The sequence below is a fragment of the Leucopleurus acutus genome, assembly GCF_964270905.1.
Source record: "Leucopleurus acutus genome assembly, chromosome: 17".
In the NCBI taxonomy this organism is placed as follows: Eukaryota; Metazoa; Chordata; class Mammalia; order Artiodactyla; family Delphinidae; genus Leucopleurus; species Leucopleurus acutus.
Window position 1 is genome coordinate 50,405,327 of NC_139159.1, and position 19,003 is coordinate 50,424,329.

The 19,003-nt window shown below is 39.5% G+C and overlaps 2 protein-coding genes across 3 annotated transcripts in view; one reads left to right on the forward strand and one right to left on the reverse strand.

Moving 5' to 3' along the window:
* SLC25A32 (solute carrier family 25 member 32) overlaps positions 1 to 5,109 on the reverse strand; it is a 49,246-nt gene extending 44,137 nt beyond the window's left edge. Inside the window, exon 1 of the mRNA XM_082858877.1 lies at positions 4,796 to 5,109. Coding sequence (XP_082715003.1) covers positions 4,796 to 4,949 — 154 coding nt within the window. The 5' untranslated portion in view covers positions 4,950 to 5,109. The remainder of the gene's footprint in view (positions 1 to 4,795) is intronic.
* Positions 5,110 to 5,407: 298 nt separating this feature from the next.
* Positions 5,408 to 19,003, forward strand: part of DCAF13 (DDB1 and CUL4 associated factor 13) — a 57,822-nt gene continuing 44,226 nt past the window's right edge. For both annotated transcript variants that reach the window (XR_014326879.1, XM_082858916.1), the window contains exons 1-6: positions 5,408 to 5,529; positions 7,251 to 7,450; positions 8,026 to 8,133; positions 11,647 to 11,736; positions 13,316 to 13,471; positions 17,204 to 17,281. Coding sequence is in view for 1 of the 2 variants with exons in the window: in XM_082858916.1 (XP_082715042.1) it covers positions 5,460 to 5,529; positions 7,251 to 7,450; positions 8,026 to 8,133; positions 11,647 to 11,736; positions 13,316 to 13,471; positions 17,204 to 17,281 (702 nt within the window). In the remaining variant the exon portion in view is untranslated. The remainder of the gene's footprint in view (positions 5,530 to 7,250; positions 7,451 to 8,025; positions 8,134 to 11,646; positions 11,737 to 13,315; positions 13,472 to 17,203; positions 17,282 to 19,003) is intronic.

Sequence of the window (19,003 nt, forward strand, 5' to 3'; positions counted from 1 at the left end):
GCCTCCTTCTCTTCTGCCCATCCTTTAAATGCTGATTTTTTTAGGCAGTCTTTCCACTCAACAGGGGTAGTCTCTCAATCTTTAAGTAGCTTGAATTTCTATCCCTGCGCTATGGTTTCCACATCTCTAGTCCTGATCTCATTCCTAACATCCAGACCTGGCTTCCATTTTTACATGGCATAAAAGATGCGTCAATCCAGAAGCTTAACTTTCTGGAATAATTTTCATTTCAACCTTTAGCATTTTACCCTTTAGTTATACCAAACTACCCACTTATGGTTTCAGTCTAACAGCATATGCTTAGTTATACCAAACTACCCACTTATGGTTTCAGTCTAACAGTATATGCTATGAAATCAGACTTCCTGGGTTTGAACCCCAATTCCAACACTTACTGTGTGACCCTGAGTAAGTTACTAGATTACTCTGTGCCCGAGTTTTCTCATCCACAAAATGGGAAACATAACAGAACGTAACTTTAAAAGTTACAGAGAATTAAGTGAGTTAATACATATAAAGCTCCTAAAAGCATGCCTGGCACATAGCAAACATTCGGTAAGTATTACTTTATGCTACTGGGTCTTGCAATACCACATACATACAAAACTTGACTGTATGCTATTCTTGTTACGGGCTCTACATTTTGGTTCCTTGATTAACCTACAGATTAGGATTTCAGGTTATTTTAGAAAATTACTACTTTTATACCTCACTCACATTCTTTGTTGGGGCTCCCTCTCATCAATCTTGATGACTTAAAGTGTCATCTTGAACATTTTAAGTCTTGAAGTTATAAGGGGTCTCAATAATCACCTCAAGTGACCTTTCCACCCAACACAATAATATTTTCTAACCTCTGTCATCCAACTGCTGAACCACTGCCCATCATTGCCAGTTTCACTTCTGAGCACCAGCACTTTGCCAGGCCAAAATCTGCTTCCCTGTAATTTCCACCCAACCTCTGTCTGACCTTCAGATCACCTTCAATAAGGCAGCTCCCTTTCCCACATGGCAGTTCTTATACCTTAAGTCCCTCCCACCCCCTAAGTTAAACTAGTTCCTCCAGTCATTTCTCGTATGAAATGATTTTTAATCCTTTGACTACTCTGGACACCTCTGAGTTCCAATCTGTACCTGAACTCATTGAAATATTGCAGGTTTGGTTTAATGGTCAAGACTAACACCCCCATCACTAGGTATTATAATTTTATTATAAGGGCTTAATTTTATGAAAGCATAAAAACTCTAGTACTAATGCTGGTGGCCAGGCAACTATTTTGATTTCAGTTATTCATCTTCCTAAGTTTTCTTCTTTCTTATCACCATTTCACAGCCACACTATGGGCTTTTTATTACAAAGTTCTGCTTCAACTCCTAGATCTTTAATTTTGTCCCCCAATCCTATCTCAATCACGTCAGCCCTACTGGCCTCCTAATACTCTCACCATTTCACCAAGACTACCGATATTCTCAGGTACCAAGAATTCCCTTTTCTCAGGCACAGTTTGCTTCACAGCACTGTCTTAAACTCATCAGGCCAACCACACTATTCCTCAATGATCACCTCAACCATCACCTCTTCTGCTCTTACATAAAATGCTGCAGAAGAGAAATACCAAGTCATATAGGCCTGCACCTGCACCCAAGTCCAGAATTCCTGCCTTCATGTTCAAGCCACAGTATACCAGGAATTCCTAGAGGTACTGGGGTAAGTCGTTAAGTGCCAGAGGGTACTTGAGTTAGCCTGCCTGGATTCAAATTCAGATCTATCTTTACAAACTTGTGACTTGGGCAAGTTAGTCAGCTTCGATTATTCTCACCTGTATAACAGGGATAATAAATTCACAGGGTTGTGCAGAGTAGTAAATGATATAATGCAAGTAAGGTTCTTAGTTCATTGCTCTTGCTGCAAGTAAATGCTCAATGAATGTTCCCTGTTGTCATAATTATTATTTGTGTGTGCATGGTAAACTGGAAATTATATGCCTCTGTGGGTTTTCTTCTAGGGAGAACACTCCATAATTTCCACTGATTTTCAATGGCTTCTTGCCTCCTCTCCAGCTGTCAAAAATTTTAGTCCTTCTCTGGGGAACCTCAAGATCTAACGGAGGGCTTCCCTGGTGGCACAGTGGTTGAGAATCTGCCTGCCAATGCAGGGGACACGGATTCGAGCCCTGGTCTGGGAAGATCCCACATGCCGCGGAGCAACTAGGCCCGTGAGCCACAACTACTGAACCTGTGCTCCACAACAAGAGAGGCCGCGACAGTGAGAGGCCCGCGTAACGCAATTAAGAGCGGCCCCCGCTCGCCGCAAGTAGAGAAAGCCCTCGCACAGAAACAAAGACCCAACACACCCAAAAATAAATAAATTTATAATTTAAAAAAAGGATCTAATGGAACATTTACAGATATACATATATATCCGTGGTCATCACCAATCTACACTTTTCTTTTTTCTTTTTTTTTTTTTTGCAGTACGCGGGCCTCTTACTGTTGTGGCCTCTCCCGTTGCGGAGCACAGGCTCCGGACGCACAGACTCAATGGCCATGGCTCACGGGACCAGCTGCTCCGCGGCATGTGGGATCTTCCCAGACCAGGCACGAACGCGCGTCCCCTGCATCGGCAGGCGGACTCTCAACCACTGCGCCACCAGGGAAGCCCTACACTTTTCTTAACAGTCTATCTCTACTCATGTTTTCGTATTTGGATTTATTCCATTTTGTCCTTAATTTTATGTTGTCTACAATTACTTTTTATTTGACTAAGTCTCAAACCTACCATTAGAATTTAAGTTTCCTGAGGGCAAGAACTTTAGGTGCTTCTGTATCCCATACAGCAGTCTACAAATGTTAAAAGACCAATATACACCAGGTGAACAGAATACAATTACCTAACTCTTTAAGATAATCGACTTCTGATCTAATTCTCATGGTAGAAATTAACTTGTAGTAATGAAATAGAGCAGGACCCTATGGTCCTTTCCCCCCCACATCCTCCGCCTGCCTTTTGCCTGTAGAAAAACTTTGGTCAGTGAATAAGTTTAGGGTTTCCCTGGTGGTGCAGTGGTTGAGAGTCCGCCTGCCGATGCAGGGGACACGGGTTCATGCCCCGGTCCGGGAAGATCTCACATGCCACGGAACAGCTGGGCCCATGAGCCATGGCCGCTGAGCCTGCGCGTCCGGAGCCTGTGCTCCACAACGGGAGAGGCCACAACAGTGAGAGGCCCGCATACCGGAAAACAAACAAACAAACAAACAAACAAAAAAAAGAGTAAGTTTAATTAGAGAACTGAGAAAATACGGAAGCAAAGGAAAACGGTCAAACAGGACCAAATAATAATAATTTACTCATTCAGCAAAGTCAAGGACCTTTAGTTCCTCTTCAAGGGCTGTAGATAATATTCTGAGCCATATACTTTGAGCTGTTTTGTAGATACTGAAATGCTCGCCAGGTGGAAGAAGTTAACTACATGATGACTAGATTAGCCATGACATAAGCTGCCACAATTCCAAGAACTGGCCTCAAAGAAATGGGAACAAACCGACCCTGGAACTGAAGACTAGCTGTACTTAAAACAATAAAGATTATGCTGCATGACCAATTTCAAGATGACTGTCAGAGCTGCCTGTGTTGTTTCTACATGTAGCCCCCTCCCTCCGCCTATAAAAGGTCTTACCGACTGACTGTCTGGGAAGGGGGTGTGGGAATCAGTCTTTGGACACGAGCGGCCCTCCCGCCCCCAGATGCCTGCCTCTGAAATAAAGTAAACTTTCCCTTCCACCAACTTTGCCTCTTTATTGGCTTTTGAATGGCGAGCAGCTGGACCCCACTTTTAGTAATAGTAATAAGAGAATAGAAATGACAGAAAATACTTTCCAAATAAAGTTATCAAAGACCTTCTTTGAAGCTATCTTTTCCAGAATTTAACGTTGAGTTTATGTTAAAGTACTTTGTTAATTGCAATATACTTAATTCACTTAACTCAATGAAATTAATTCAATAAAGCCAAATAAAGAATACTATTTGAATTCTAGCTAGTTATTCCTTCACAGGACATTCCTTCACAGGACACTGTAAACACCAAAACCAAACTTTCAAGAGAATTCTATCCCAACCTCATTCCTAATCCTCTGCTAAGGATTACTCCCTACTCCAAGCACTTGCATTTTCCCTCTCAGCCCTGCGGCCAAACACGTGACTATCCTTAGCTTTCAAAGTACAGGCTTCCCTGGCTATGCGAAAGTAAAGCATGAAAGCTTTAATAAGCCAAAACTGCATAAAGCGAAGAAGCAATTACCGTAACACACACCTTGCTAATGGATGCACAACATAAATCCAGATAAAGCACAGATGCTCACAGACACAGTTCAAAGTTATGGCGGCTTGATGCTGTAAAGCGAACTTTCGAAAAGCGGGAGAAACCTGTACCTCTAAGGGTGAATTATTTACACCTGTGAGGGTTAAGCCCTAAAATGTGATAAACCCTTTCTTATTTTATAAATCAGGCTTTGAGTCCCACGTTCTATACCAATGAGAACTTTTCTCAGACTTTTATATCCATATTCCTCATTCCTCAGTATTAGGGAAAGGGGACGACGTTTGCCAGACCACTTTACCAAACTCCCCTCCCTCAAATCTGGCCCCAGGCGAGCCCGGACAAACAGCATCTTCTTCAACGCTCGCCTCACCTGCCTTGTGGAAGAGGCAGGAGAGGCCAATGCCTCCGACTGCGTCTTTTATCACTCAGTTCGGGGTGACAGCAAGGAGAAGCCCAGGGTCTGAGCGGTTTCTTACCGGCGAAGCGGATCTTCACGAGATCCAGCGGGTGCAGCGCGAGGTTGGAAAGGACCCCGCCGGTAACGCCCGCCACCAGATTCTCGTACCGGACGTGGCGGAATACTGTGCTCCACGCCGACGACCCGGACGCCGACTGGCCCTGGCCCGTCATGGGCTCAGGGCCCGGTGATGCCGTGGAAGTGGGACGAGATGCGGTGGCCGCCACCGTGGCGACGGTCGCCACGCTGGAGCAGAAACCGCAGGGCACGAGCCCACTTCCGGAACCCGCGCGTGGAGTCACACGCCTGGGCGCGGGATGAAGCCTGGAGACCCAGGAGCTAGGGGTACAGAAGTGCGCTGCCGCACGCCACGCCTACCCGGAGGAGAGCAAGAAGGGGGCGGGGCGCCTCCGCCAAGTTCCCGCCCCGCCTCGCCCACCTCGGCGGCTGGCTTAGGCCGAAGGGCGTGGATGGGAGAACACCACTGAAACACCGCCCCCAGCCAACCTTTGTCCGCAAAACTACGGAGCACCGCAGGGCCCAGCGAAACCCGGTTTCCGCTCCGTGGAAGTCACGTGACAGGAAGTAGTCTAGAAGAAGCGGAAGTGGTGTGTGTTCGTGGAGGAGGAGGCGGCGGCAACAGCAGGGGAAGGCTCGTGGAGTCGGGAAGAACTAGGAGCAAGATGAAGGTGAAGATGTTGAGCCGGAACCCGGACAGCTATGTCCGCGAAACCAAACTGGACTTACAGAGAGGTGAGACAAGTTAGTCGGGAGTCCACCAGGCTTGGATCTGGCCTCGGTTTCCACCGAATAAAGCTGGAGGGGAGCCTGGTGTTCCACTCTCGTTCTTCTTTTCCTGTTCCTTTTCGCCAGGGCATAAAGCCGTTCTGGTACTGGGTAGCAGAACCCTTGTTTTCAAGTACTTTTTCTAATAACTTTCTCTAGTGGTAAGAGGGAAAGTTAGTTATATGGGGAAATGATTCCACCTCCCCCTTTCCAGCTGCTGCTCCCTGATTGTTCTCAGGTTCCTGTTGAAGAAAAGAGGAACTTGAGTGAGCCAAACTCGTGGATTGAAGGATTTAACAATTGAGCAGACCTTTAAACTTTTCCCGTTGCTCTTTTGGCTAATTTACTCCTTAAAATTACGTCCTTCTGGATGTGGGAAGAGATAAAGGTGAAACGTAAAGCCATCAGTTCTCTCTTAAAAACTTGTGGAGAAGTTTGATGTGCGAATGGCTAAAATGAAATTAATGAGCTTTATTTTTCTGTTACTGGGTGTCTTGTTCCCCCATTAACATGCTGACTGCTTATGAATTATAACTCGTGATACCTAAATGACAAGGGACCATCCATGTATGAACAGACTATTCTAAGCGAAGAGAATAACAGGTGCAATGCCTTAAGGCAGGAATAAACTTAAGGCATAAAAAAAGGCCATGTCTTCGGAGTTTGAGTAAGGGGTTAAGCCGTAGAAGGTGAGGCTGGAACAATATTTCACTATCATTGAGTCGTGGAGAATATATATATATATATAAAATGAGCAATGCTAAGTAAATATATGGTCTCTGCTCACAAAATGTTTACAGGTTAAGTAACAAAACAGTAATGCTTCTAAAATGCAAATTAGGTTGTGTCATTTGGACTTGACATCATCCCTATTCCTTGAACTTGGTCCCATCTTCCTCTTCAGTTTCACCAGTGATTACTTTTCCCACAACTAGCTTACATTTACTCTTGCCAGTCTGAGTGCATTTCAGTCATTCTCTTTGAGGCATCCTGTGTCACAAGCCCTTACCCAGTTTCTCTCCTAGCTCTGGGAAGCTTTCTCTGAACAATAGTCTTTCCAAACTTATCCCCTGCACATTTCCCCCCATCCTGTACACACTTAAGCACTCTCCTTCTATGTTTCTGTCACATATTTTTATACTAATATCAGAGTTTTTATTACATTGCCTCGTTATTATTGTGACTATCAGTCTTTCCCATCAGACTGAGCTTGCAGAGAGTGGTATAATCGTATTTGGTTCTATATCCTGTATTTAGACATCACCCGGTACCTAGGAGTTGCATTATTAATGTATGAATGAAGGAATGAGTGAATGACTGGCTGGTCACAGAATCTTGAGGTTAGGAAGTTATTAGTTACCTGATCTTGTTATTAGGGATCTTATTTCTTATAACATCTTCCTATTTCTTTATAGTTTCTGGATGGAAGTGTTAATAGATAACAAAATGGAAAGATTGAAGTATTGGAGCTCTGTGAAACATAAAATAAGGAAGACAATTCCATGATTTTCTGGTAATTTTGGAAAGGTTTTGGACAAAGGGTCTTCAACTTTTGTATTCTCCACAGTGCTAGGCACAGTGTCCCTGATAAACGTTTTTTGAGTAACAAATAGAATGATTAGCTGAGGAAGACCACAGGAAATATTTAATGTGAATTATTTTATTAAGAGGAATCATTCTTATTTCAGTTCCAAGAAACTATGATCCTACCTTACATCCTTTTGAGGTCCCACGAGAATATGTAAGAGCTTTAAATGCCACCAAACTGGAACGGGTTTTTGCGAAACCGTTCCTTGCTTCCCTGGATGGTCACCGAGACGGAGTCAGTTGCTTGGCTAAACATCCGAAGAGTCTGGCTACTGTCCTTTCTGGGGCATGTGATGGAGAGGCAAGTGTCACTCTAAACGTTGATATTTTAAACTAAAAATAGTTATATTACAAACGTTCTTCCTTTAGTTGTGCGTTACTGTGGGTTTTAACTGTTTTGATTTTATTTTTCTATGTTCTGTTTTCTTTTAATTCTCAATAGTAAATTCTATTTGAATTGGTAATTTCAGTAGTTTCTTATCTAAACCTAAGATATTTAAAATGTATAACTTAAGGCTATTTGACAGTAAGTAATAAGGCATGTTTACAGTACAGATATTTAACTGTGAGTTTTTTTCCACAGAGAATGTTATTAACAGTTCAACACTTAATTTCCCCACTCTGGCAAAGAAAGAAAGCTTTGAAACACTTTAAACTAGAATCAACAGAGTATTTAACAGGTTCAGTTTTCTGCTTGTTGATATTCTTATCCATAGACATTGCATTATTTTAATCTAGAGGATTTTGTCTTTAGCTGTCTGGTAGAGTGATTTACAGCCTTTTCAGTGTTGAATTTATTTTTCTTGGAATGTACTCCTGTGCCTGAACGTTTTTAATTTATATGTCACTGAAATTTCCTAGTATGCTTTATCGTAGGTTAGAATTTGGAACTTAACTAAACGAAAATGTATTCGTGTGATACAAGCACATGAAGGTTTTGTACGAGGAATATGTACTCGCTTTTGTGGGACTTCCTTTTTTACTGTAAGTATAATGCAGTTAAATCATTAACTCTTTTCAACATGTATAAACTGATGTAATTGAATATTTTCTGAGTTCATTTTCATGGTCCAAGGCCCTTTCAGAGTTTCACAATGCAAAATAACTTACTAAAACTTGGAGAAGTCCTGGTTTTCTTTATGTAATCCAGCCTTTTCCATACTTTTTATACATAATTACTTAACATATTACTGAACTAATATTCTATAGGACACTCAGAAGTGGGATTAAAACAAGATGAGTAGGGACTTCCCTGGTGGCACACTGGTTAAGAATCCGTCTGCCAATGTAGGGGACACAGGTTTGATCCCTGGTCTGGGAAGATCCCACATGCTGCGGAGCAACTAAACCCGTGCGCCACAGCTACTGAGCCTGCGCTCTGGAGCCCGTGCTCCACAACAGGAGAAGCCACCGCAATGAGAAGCCCATGCACCAAGAGTAGCCCCTGCTCGCCGCAACTAGAGAAAGCCTGTGCGCAGCAACGAGGACCCAAGGCAGCCAAAAAAAAAAAAAAAAAGCCACTTTAAAAAAAGAAAACAAAACAAGATGAGTAATTTGTACTCCTTTGTCTGTTATTAATACATCATTGAAGGATTTTTGTGTATGATAAAATACACATAACATAAAATTTACCATTCTAACCATTTTTAAGTGTACATTTCAGTGGCATTAAGTACATTCACATCATTGTACACCATCACCACTATCACCTTCGCAGACTGAAACTCTGTACCCATTAAATACTAACTCCACATCTCCCATGCCTACCTCCCACCCCCGAGCTACCGGTAATCACTGTTGGACTTTGTGTCTCTGTGTGTCTCATTTATTTCACTTAGTATAATGTCTTTAAGGCTCATCCATGTTGTAGCATGTATCAGAATTTCTTTCCTTTTTAAGGCTGAATAATATTCCATTATATGTATATAGCACATTTTGTTTATCCATTCATCCATCAATGGACGTTTGGGTTATTTCCAACTTTTGGCTTTTGTGAATAATGCTATCATATACAAATACGTGTTCAAGTTCATTGAAAGCTTTTTAATAGGGGAATGACAGAATCTATGCTGAGCTTTGAGATTTTGACAGCAGTAAGCGATCAGTTTGGAGGCTGTTTTAATAGTCTGCATAAGCAATAATAGTCCTGGGGAGTGAAAACAGTTGAAAGTAATTGTTAGGTTTAGGAACATTTTTATTTTGGGGATTAGAAACGGTTTTATGGAGGTATAATTGACATATAGTACTGTGTAAGTTTAAGGTGTACAGCAATAATGATTTGACTTACATGCATCATGAAATGATTATCACAGTAAGTTGAGTGAACATCCATCATCTCATATAAATACAAAATTAAAGAAATAGAAAAAGGATTTTTTTTCTTGTGATGAGAACTCTTAGGATTTAGTCTCAACAACTTTCATATATAACATACAGCCATGTTAATTATATTTATCATGTTGTACATTACATCTCTAATATTTATCTTATAAATAAGTTTGTACCTTTCACTGCCTTCATCCAGTTTCCTCCTTCCACCTATGGTAACCACAAATCTCATCTCTTTTTCTATAAGTTTGTTTTTCTGTTTTTGAAGTATAATTGACCTACAGCACTGTTAGTTCTTGGTATACAATATAGTGATTCAATATTTCTATACATTTCAAAATGATCACCACAGTAAGTCTAGTTATGATGTCACCATATATATAGATACCCATAGTTATTGACTATATACACTGTACACTTATTTTGCAACTGGAAGTTCATACCTCTTAATCTCTCTCACCTATTTCTCTCATTCCCCCACCCCCTCCCCTCTGGCAACCACCTTTTTGTGCTCTATATTGATAATTCTGTTTCCATTTTGTTATGTTTGTTCATTTGTTTTTTAGATTTCACATATAAGTGAAATCATACAGTGTTTATCTTTCTCTGTCTGACTTATTTCACTTAGCATTATACCCTCTAGGTCCATCGATGTTCTTGCAAATCACAAGATTTCATTCTTTTTTTATGGCTGAATTATATTCCATTGTATATATATATATAATATATTTTCTTTATCCATTCATCTGTTGATGGGCACTTAGGTTGCTTCCCTGTCTTGTATTGTTAATAATGCTGCATTGAGCATAGGGGTGCTTGTATCTTTTCTGATTAGTGTTTTTGTTATCTTCCAATAAATACCTAGGAGTTGAATTGCTGGGTCATATGGTAGTTCTATTTTTAATTTTTTGAGGAATCTCCATGCTGTTTTCCATAGTGGCTACACCAATTTCCATCCCCACCAACAGTGCACAAAAGGTTTCCTTTTCTCTGCATCCTCACCAACACTTGTTATTTGTTGGCTTTGATAATAACCATTCTCACAGGTGTAAGGTGATATCTGATTGTGGTTTTGATTTGCATTTGCCTGATGGTTAGTAATGTTGAGCATCTTTTCCTGTGTCTAATTTGCCATCTGTTTGTCTTCTTTAAAAAAAGTCTATACAGAGCCTGTGCCATTTTTTGTTTGAGTTGTTTTTTTGATACTGAGTTGTATGAGTTCTTTGTATACTTTGAATATTAACCCGTTATTGGATATATCGTTTGCAAATATCGTTTGCCTTTTCATCTTGTTGATAGTTTTCTTTGCTGTACAGAAGTTTTTTAAGTTTGATGGAGTCCCATTTGTTTCCCTTGCCTGAGGAAACATTTCCAAAAAAAATTAGTAAAATCGATGTTTACCTACTATCTTGAACATATCTGCCATATACCAAAGTCTAATTTACCATAGTTTGTTGCCTTGCTTTCATTTGGGCTAAGGCGCCAACAGTTCTACTCACCATTTCTTTCACCATCTGTGCAACTGTCAGCTTAGTGAAAAGACAAGCAATGCCTTTACTAACACGAAAATAGTCTCAACCTCCTGGACCCCTGAAAAATTCTCAGGGTCCTTCAGAAGTCTACACTTCACAGTTTGACAACCTCTGACTTAATAGTTTCTGGAGTTTTGTGTCATGAAGAGAAGGACTTTACCTATGCCAAGATTTAAAAATGCCTTCTCTCTAGTATTTTTTATGGGTTTTGTTGCATTTTTTACCTTTAAAATTACCTGGAATTTTATTTTTATATAAGATGTCAGATTGGTTCATACTTCTTAAATGATCGATCTGATCTCACAATACCATTTTATTGTAATTCATTTTTCTCCCTAATTTGAAAAGTCATCTTTATTACAATAATGCAGTTTTTGCCATGTTTATGACCTAACTTTGTTTCTACCCTAATCTTCTTTTGCTCTGCTCATGCTGTTTTAAATTTTATGTACTTCATGTGTTTGTCACAAATCTTTACTATAACAAGGTGGGACATAAATGCATCAATAAATACAGTACTGGAAAGAATATGGTATGTGTTATTTTTTGAACTGAGAGGTTTATAATTTGATGTATGTGTTGGCAAGTGTACAGTTTATAACTTGTTCATTATCATCATCATCATAAATATTTCTAGGTTGGTGATGACAAAACTGTGAAGCAGTGGAAAATGGATGGACCAAGCTATGGAGAAGAGGAGGAACCATTGCATACAATATTAGGAAAGGTACAAAAATAAATTGACCCATACTTAGGCTATTAGAATTCTTCTCTTTTACCTACAATTATTTCATAATTTTAATTTCAAAAAAGATATGAATAAGAAATCAGACACTTTAGGCTGCAATAATTGACCTGTTCTAAGCAACATTTAATGCAATGAATGTCCTTTGCAGTTCAAGAATTTGAACAGTCTTCGGTGTTCATTGCAGTAGGGTTCAGTTTCTGTTTTTAGCTAGAAGATGCAGTGAAATATTTCCTATAGCAAGAACATGGGAGGAAATCTGTAAAGGTCAGAAAAAAGTGCTTCAACTTCTGATTTATATCATCATGGATCTTTCACAAAGCTCAGAATTTCTTACTTGAAAGAATTCTTTAGGAAATGAATAAATGCAATAGTGTGGTTTTTGTATAAATCTTACTTACATTTCTTAACATTCTGCAAATCAGATGATATAGTTTAGTTATAGCTTAATAATTCAGATAATTTGGCCTACCCATGTTTTTTAATGCTTACGTTTTGATACTAAGTGAAATTCTGAAATTAGAATTAATCTTTAAATATCGCATCTTTAAAATCTCTTTGTCATTTCAGTATTATATTTAGTATATATTTAGGTTCTGCTTTTCAGGTTTCAAGAAGTTCTAAATGTTCTTTCTTTAGATGAGGGGTCCAGCCCATGATCAGGGCCTTCCTGTGTTCTAATGGTCAATCTAAGTGTTCTTGAAGGGACGTGGAGGTGGGATATTAGTATGAAATGGAAATAATTTGCAGATGGTAAAAAATTGGTAATTCGTAAAACAAAATTGGTTTCATTCTTGTAAAATGTCTTTTCTCTAGGAGTTCCAAAGATTTTTGAAACATTTAGTGTTACCCCTTCTCTGTGGTATTGGGGGTTAATTCTTATTATGGAAAAGTTTGTAGGACTTGCCTTCATGAATAGAAAATAATTCTAAATCTGTGGATGCTGATAAGAGTTCTTAAAAGCTTAAAGTATTGGCTAAATAGTTCCCTTTAATTTGCTTTGCAAACATTTTTTGCCATACAGTACGAAGGTAGACTTTAAGCTGGTCCTGAATAGACGAGTCGCATATTTTTAAGTAAATAATACCAAATTTATGAGATTTTATTGCTTTCAACAGTCTTAGCATCCACGCTCGCCAATTTTATTTCTCCCCATAAATTTTAATGCAGTTGTCTGTATCTGTGTTTCTGTCCTGGGAATCAGTACTTCATATGTTAAATGTGGAATTAAGTTTTTTAGAAATTACCTTTGTGTTTCATTAGTTGGTTCCAAGATCCTTCAATACCCAATGATGATTTAAAAATTACTTCAGTGATATGTATTCAAACTTAATTAAATACATCCCATGTTAACATTTTTCTTTGTTCCCAGAATGTGTGATAAGAAACATCATTTCTTATGGTAGAGTTTTCTCCTTTCAGTGAGGGCTTCAAAGAAACTTCTTTGTGAACTGGGATTTTCTTAAACAAATGAGAGTGTAGAGAAATATATTTAAAATATTCTGTAGATTTGAAGTACTAATGAAAAGACTCATCTATAACAACATCTTTGCTTTAAAAGACAGTATATACAGGAATTGATCATCACTGGAAAGAAGCTGTTTTTGCCACATGTGGACAGCAAGTAGACATTTGGGATGAACAAAGAACCAGTCCTATATGTTCAATGACTTGGGGATTTGACAGTATAAGCAGTGTTAAATTTAACCCAATTGAGGTAATGTTCCTTTTTGAAATATGTTCTGCTTATTGTTTTCTTATTATCTAGTAATTTCAGCTCTGTTTAGGAAACTTTTGAATGTATGATACAAGAATTTTCTGAATTTTAATGGTGTTCTAGCATTTGGTCCATTTTCCAGATTATATCTGAGTTCTTATACCTTTGGTCAGGTCTTGACATGTTTGCCTACAGTTATAGTCCCAGATACTAGTGTTCAGCACTGTTAAGAGGTGGGTGTGTGCATGCGCTCGTGGGTGTAGAATCCACGTACACACTGTCCTGTGAAACTCCAGTTTTATTTGTGCCTTCAACACTCGATGTTCCACAGATTAACATCTTTGTACCTTTAGGAAAATGTTAATTTTTCTTAACTCTCTTGGAGATCAGAAGAAGGAGTGTTGAGCATTGTTTTCTTTAATTATTTGTACATGGCAGGGGCACCAGTGCTTCAAAATAATATGCATGGTTATTTTTGTACTACATGATAATTAGTTACATTTTTCTTTGCTCAGAAATCTGAACTGTGATTCCTAATTTCTTCCAGGTCTAAGGGAAGAGTTAGAGATTAGCCTACTTTTTTTTAAATAAATTTATTTATTTTATTTTTGGCTGCATTGGGTCTTTGTCTCTGCATGTGGGCTTTCTCTAGTTGCGGCGAGTGGGGGCTACTCTTCGTTGCGGTGTGTGGGCTTCTCATTGTGTTGGCTTCTCTTGTGGAGCACGGGCTCTAGGCGCATGGGCTTCAGTAGTTGTGGCACGTGGGCTCAGTAGTTGTGGCTCGCGGGTTCTAGAACGCAGGCTCAGTAGCTGTGGCACACGGGCTTAGTTGCTCCGTGGCATGTGGGATCTTCCCGGACCAGGGCTCGAACCCTTGTCCCCTGCGTTGGCAGGCAGATTCTTAACCACTGCGCCACCAGGGAAGTTCCTACTTATTGTTTATTCAGGTCCGAATTTGGGAAAGGAGGTTTCCCTGAAGGCAAAGCTATCCCCTGGACTCCAGACTTTTCCCTGAGCTTTTCCTGAATACGTAACAATTGATGAACTCATTTTCCAGAAGACTCAGTAAAGATGGCTTTTCCTGCAGAAAGAAGAGGAAATCACTGCATGTGTAAGCTGATTTTAGAAATTATCAGGAGATTATCTTGTTAGATGGTATCAGAGAAAATCCTGATCTTCAAGTTTTACACTCTTAGAGACCCTAACTGATAAAAGGAGGGAAAAAGGTTAAGTCAGAGTAGCAGCGTATTAAGACTGAGGTGCTGCGGTGTGATGTGAACTTGGCTTTGAGGTGCTGCTGAGAAGTCAGTCAGAGGATGCCCTCCTGCCTCCAGCACACACCTGCATATACACTTCTGGGAGAGGCTGCAGGTCTAGAGCAGGGGTTGCCAAGCTATGGTCTATGAGCCCACTGCCTGTTTTTGTTAAAAAAAAAAAAAAAAGTTTTACTGAAACACAGCCGTGCTAATGCCCTTTTGCTCATTTATTGTTTGTAACGGCATTTGCACTACAAAGTAAAGAAAGCACTGCAGAAACCATATGGCCCACAAAGCCTAAAATACTTCCTTTCTGGCCCTTTACAGAAAATGTTTGCTGCTCGCTGGTGCAGGGTATCTGTCCCTACTATATCTTCCTCACTCCATCCTCTGTCTGCCTTCCCTGTGTTCCCCTTGGTTGTAGAAGTGAGATATGGCATGAAGGGGCAAGCCAGCTTTGCAGAGCCAGCCCAAGGTGACACTAGGCAGAAGCAGGTTACAAACACAAGCAACTTGTGGGAACATTTTATGTCTTACTTGTGGTGGACCTAGTTTGGAACTGTATTTCCTGCCAGCATGCCTTTGCATTGACCTTATGCAAGTCACAGTTTTTCTCTGTATTTGTTTATTTTTAAAATGAGATTAATTATATCTTCCATTGTGCGTCATAGGTCTGTTGTAAGCGTAAAATGTGATAATATATGTGAATATTTTTAAAAGGTGCTCCCCAAATTTAAGATGGTGGTGTTACTGCTATTAAAAAAAAAAAATGAACAGGAGGAACAGACAGATACTGATTCCTAGTTCTCTAAAGGGTAAATGAGATCTTTTGTTTCTCTGTTTTGGTGAACACCTGTGTCAGAAGAGCTGATGGCCAATTCTAAAATCATAATTAATTATTAGTGATGACCTAGCAACCATGTTTTTCAAATTTGCCTGTATAAAAACTCTATTTGTTCAGCTGTGTGTGAATGCGTGTTTTATTAACCTACGAACTGACTTAGTGGTAAAAGCAAATGGTGTGCATGTCTCTTACCCTGTATTAAACTTAATGGAAAGGGCGTGTTGCTATGAACAAATGGAGTGTATTTGTCTCCTAATCATTAATAATTAATTTTCTGTTAAAATATTGAAGCCTAGAATTCTCATAAAGCCAAAAGTTTATGCTGAGCAGTGCTACATTTTACAGTATGAAAGTCAGCTTTCCATCTAGGTAGAATTTTTTGCTTTGTTCAAATTAAAGTCTTTACTTTTAGAAACAGAACCTGGTCAGACTTTGGAGTGACATAATGAGAAACTAAGAAAGGTTGAGAGGATTCACTAACTAGGGGAAAGGCTCAGAGAAGAAGTGGTTTAAGAAGGAGGGTTTTGGAAAGAACTGAGAAGAGATTGTGATGGTAGCATTGGCTTTATGAGTTTTATTTGAACTATATACACCCATGTAGTAGGAGCTAGCAGGCCATACAGCTGCTTAGTAAATGACTCTTCTAGTTCCTGTTAACGCTTGCAGTAGGAATAATAGAGGCAGAAGCCAAGAGTTGTGTCAGGAACCATGGGTGAGGAGGAATGGTACTACAAAGGGTGGGATTTGGGACTCCACTGGTAGGTAGATGGCTTATTTTCACTTATGCCAAGGATTATGTAAGCACTTAGCACATTTATAACTGACTTACAAATAAATATTTTAAACATCTTGGAACAGTTGGACAAGGGACACACCTAGTTTATACAGAGAGTTAATAAACATGAGGAAATGTTTAACTGCTAATAAAGCAGTAATTTATATAGTAGGCCCTCCATATCCGCGGGTTCTGTGTCTGTGGTTACAGAGGGCAAGGGACTCGTGCATCTGTGGATTTTGGTATCCGTGGGTGGTCCTGAAACCATTCCCCCACAGATGCCAAAGGATGACAGTATATAGGAAATATTGCCATACAGATATTATTTTTAAATGGCACTACCTATTGCTGCCCAGTTGCAGTAAAATTAATATATTTCCACATTGTAATGTATATTGGTACAACTCTTTGGAAAACAATTACTCCTAAATATCAAAAGCGATAAAATTGTTCATACTTTTTGATTGAGTAACGCCACTACTAAAATCTTACCCTTAGAAAAAGAAGAGCTAAATGTATGCAAATGTTTTTTGAAGTGTTATTTATAATACTGAAGAACAGGAAACAGGTCTAAGTTGAAGAATGGATAAGTAAATATGTTGTTTTAAAATAGAATGCAGAATTATCTGTACAGTATCATCACAGGCATCTAAAGTGGGGATTTAACAATGAAAATACTTGGCTTAGGTTGCTGAGATTATGAGTGATTCATTGTACCCTCTGAAAATGGACTTTAATGTTATAACTTCGTATCTTAAACATAAACATTGAGGGTAATTAAATCATTTGTTCACTGAATGGACATGGTTTGCTGCCAAGCCTAGCTTTTAACTGATGATTGTTATACTTATTTTTAGACATTTCTCTTGGGAAGTTGTGCTTCTGACAGGAATATAGTACTATATGATATGAGGCAAGCTACTCCTCTGAAAAAGGTGAGTTTCAGTTTGTCTTCTGCTTTATACAGTTCTTAATGCATCCCCCTGTAAGTGGAGTGACTGAAAATATGGAGCAAATGTTTTTTCAGAATTAAAAAACTCTTTAATAGAGGTGTCCTTAGAACCCAAAATGATCATAATGGCATTCTCTCAATTTCCTGTTGCTTGTTAGAGACCCTTAAGTTTCCATGATGTACTGTATCCTAGTCTTTGTGTCTTTCATAATGCCAGCAGATTTTAGGCATCTAGTTTGTATTTACTGAATTGGAAGTTCTTTTTTTTTTTGCGGTACGCAGGCCTCTCACTGTTGTGGCCTCTCCCGTTGTGGAGCACAGGCTCCGGACGTGCAGGCTCAGCGGCCATGGCTCACGGGCCCAGCCGCTCCGTGGCATGTGGGATCTTCCCGGACCTGGGCACGAACCCGCGTCCCCTGCATCGGCAGGTAGACTCTCAACCACTGCGCCACCAGGGAAGCCCAAATTGGAAGTTCTTAAAAAAGTATTGCATCCTGTTACATCAGGCCCTGTGATTATCATATGACACATATGGTATTTTATTCCAGAAAGTTTTATAACTAATTCACATAACTACCTTTATTTGTTTAGTTACATGCCAAGGGGGTTGACGTTTTATTTAGACAAGCTCTGTCCTGTTCAAGGTGTCAGATTTCCCAACAGTTCTAAAGCAGTCATTCCAGGACTTAGATATCAAAGTTAATACAACCTTAAGTTGATTCTAGAGAGGGAGAGAAATATTGTTGGTAAAGAGGGGAGTGCCATTATAAGTAAAAAGGTATAAAGTTGATTTCAGGTGCTAGAACTGAGAGAGAGCAAGAAGAGCTAGACCTTGTTCATGTGCCACAAGTCCGATGTCCACACGTAACAGAAATGTTTTTAATATTTTTGTTGTTTCCTAACAGGTAATAAATTCAGAAATATTAGGAGTAGAGTATATTCCTTAAAGTTTGAACTAGATAAATAGGATAATCTTTCCAAAGTATACTACCACTCCAATCATTTCACTCATTCATGTGATATGGAGGGAAGATCCTGCATGAACTTTGGTGTTAGACTTTAAGCAGGTAACTTAACCTGTGTTTCTCCTGTGAAATGGTGGTATTAATAGCTACCTTGCAGCCCAATGGTAAGAATAAAACAAGATACTTAAGCATTTAGCAGAATGCTAACATGAAGTACTAGTTTAATAATAGTAATTTCTACCTCCTTCACTCCTCCATTCTCAGTTGTTAATAATAGTGCTTCATTACTTTGAGGTTGAAGAAGAGAACTGTAGCTCTCAAGCGGCTCCAAAATCTGGTCCCAAATTGTATTCCATTTATTTATTTGCTTTAGTCAGTAAGGGTTTGTTACATGTATGTGACGTTGATGGATGCAGACATGCTATTTTCTGTTATTTCTCTGTTCTACCTACTAGACTATCAATGTTTCTTCTATCTTTTCTCTCCTTAATGTAGCTGTTCTCATTCAGGGGTTGTACCACCCCACCAAGTATATTTTTGGAAGTGTGGGAGCGACATTTAAGAGACTGTTACTCGCATTTAGTGGGCCGGCTCCCGAGAGGCTAAATATCCTCCAGTGGACAGTCACACACAACAAAAGATTATCCTGCCCAGAATGTTCCTTTTGAGAAACACGATAATATTTCTGGACCTTCACAGATCAGCTCAAATCATGCTTATCTTTTGAAACCTTTCTTCTC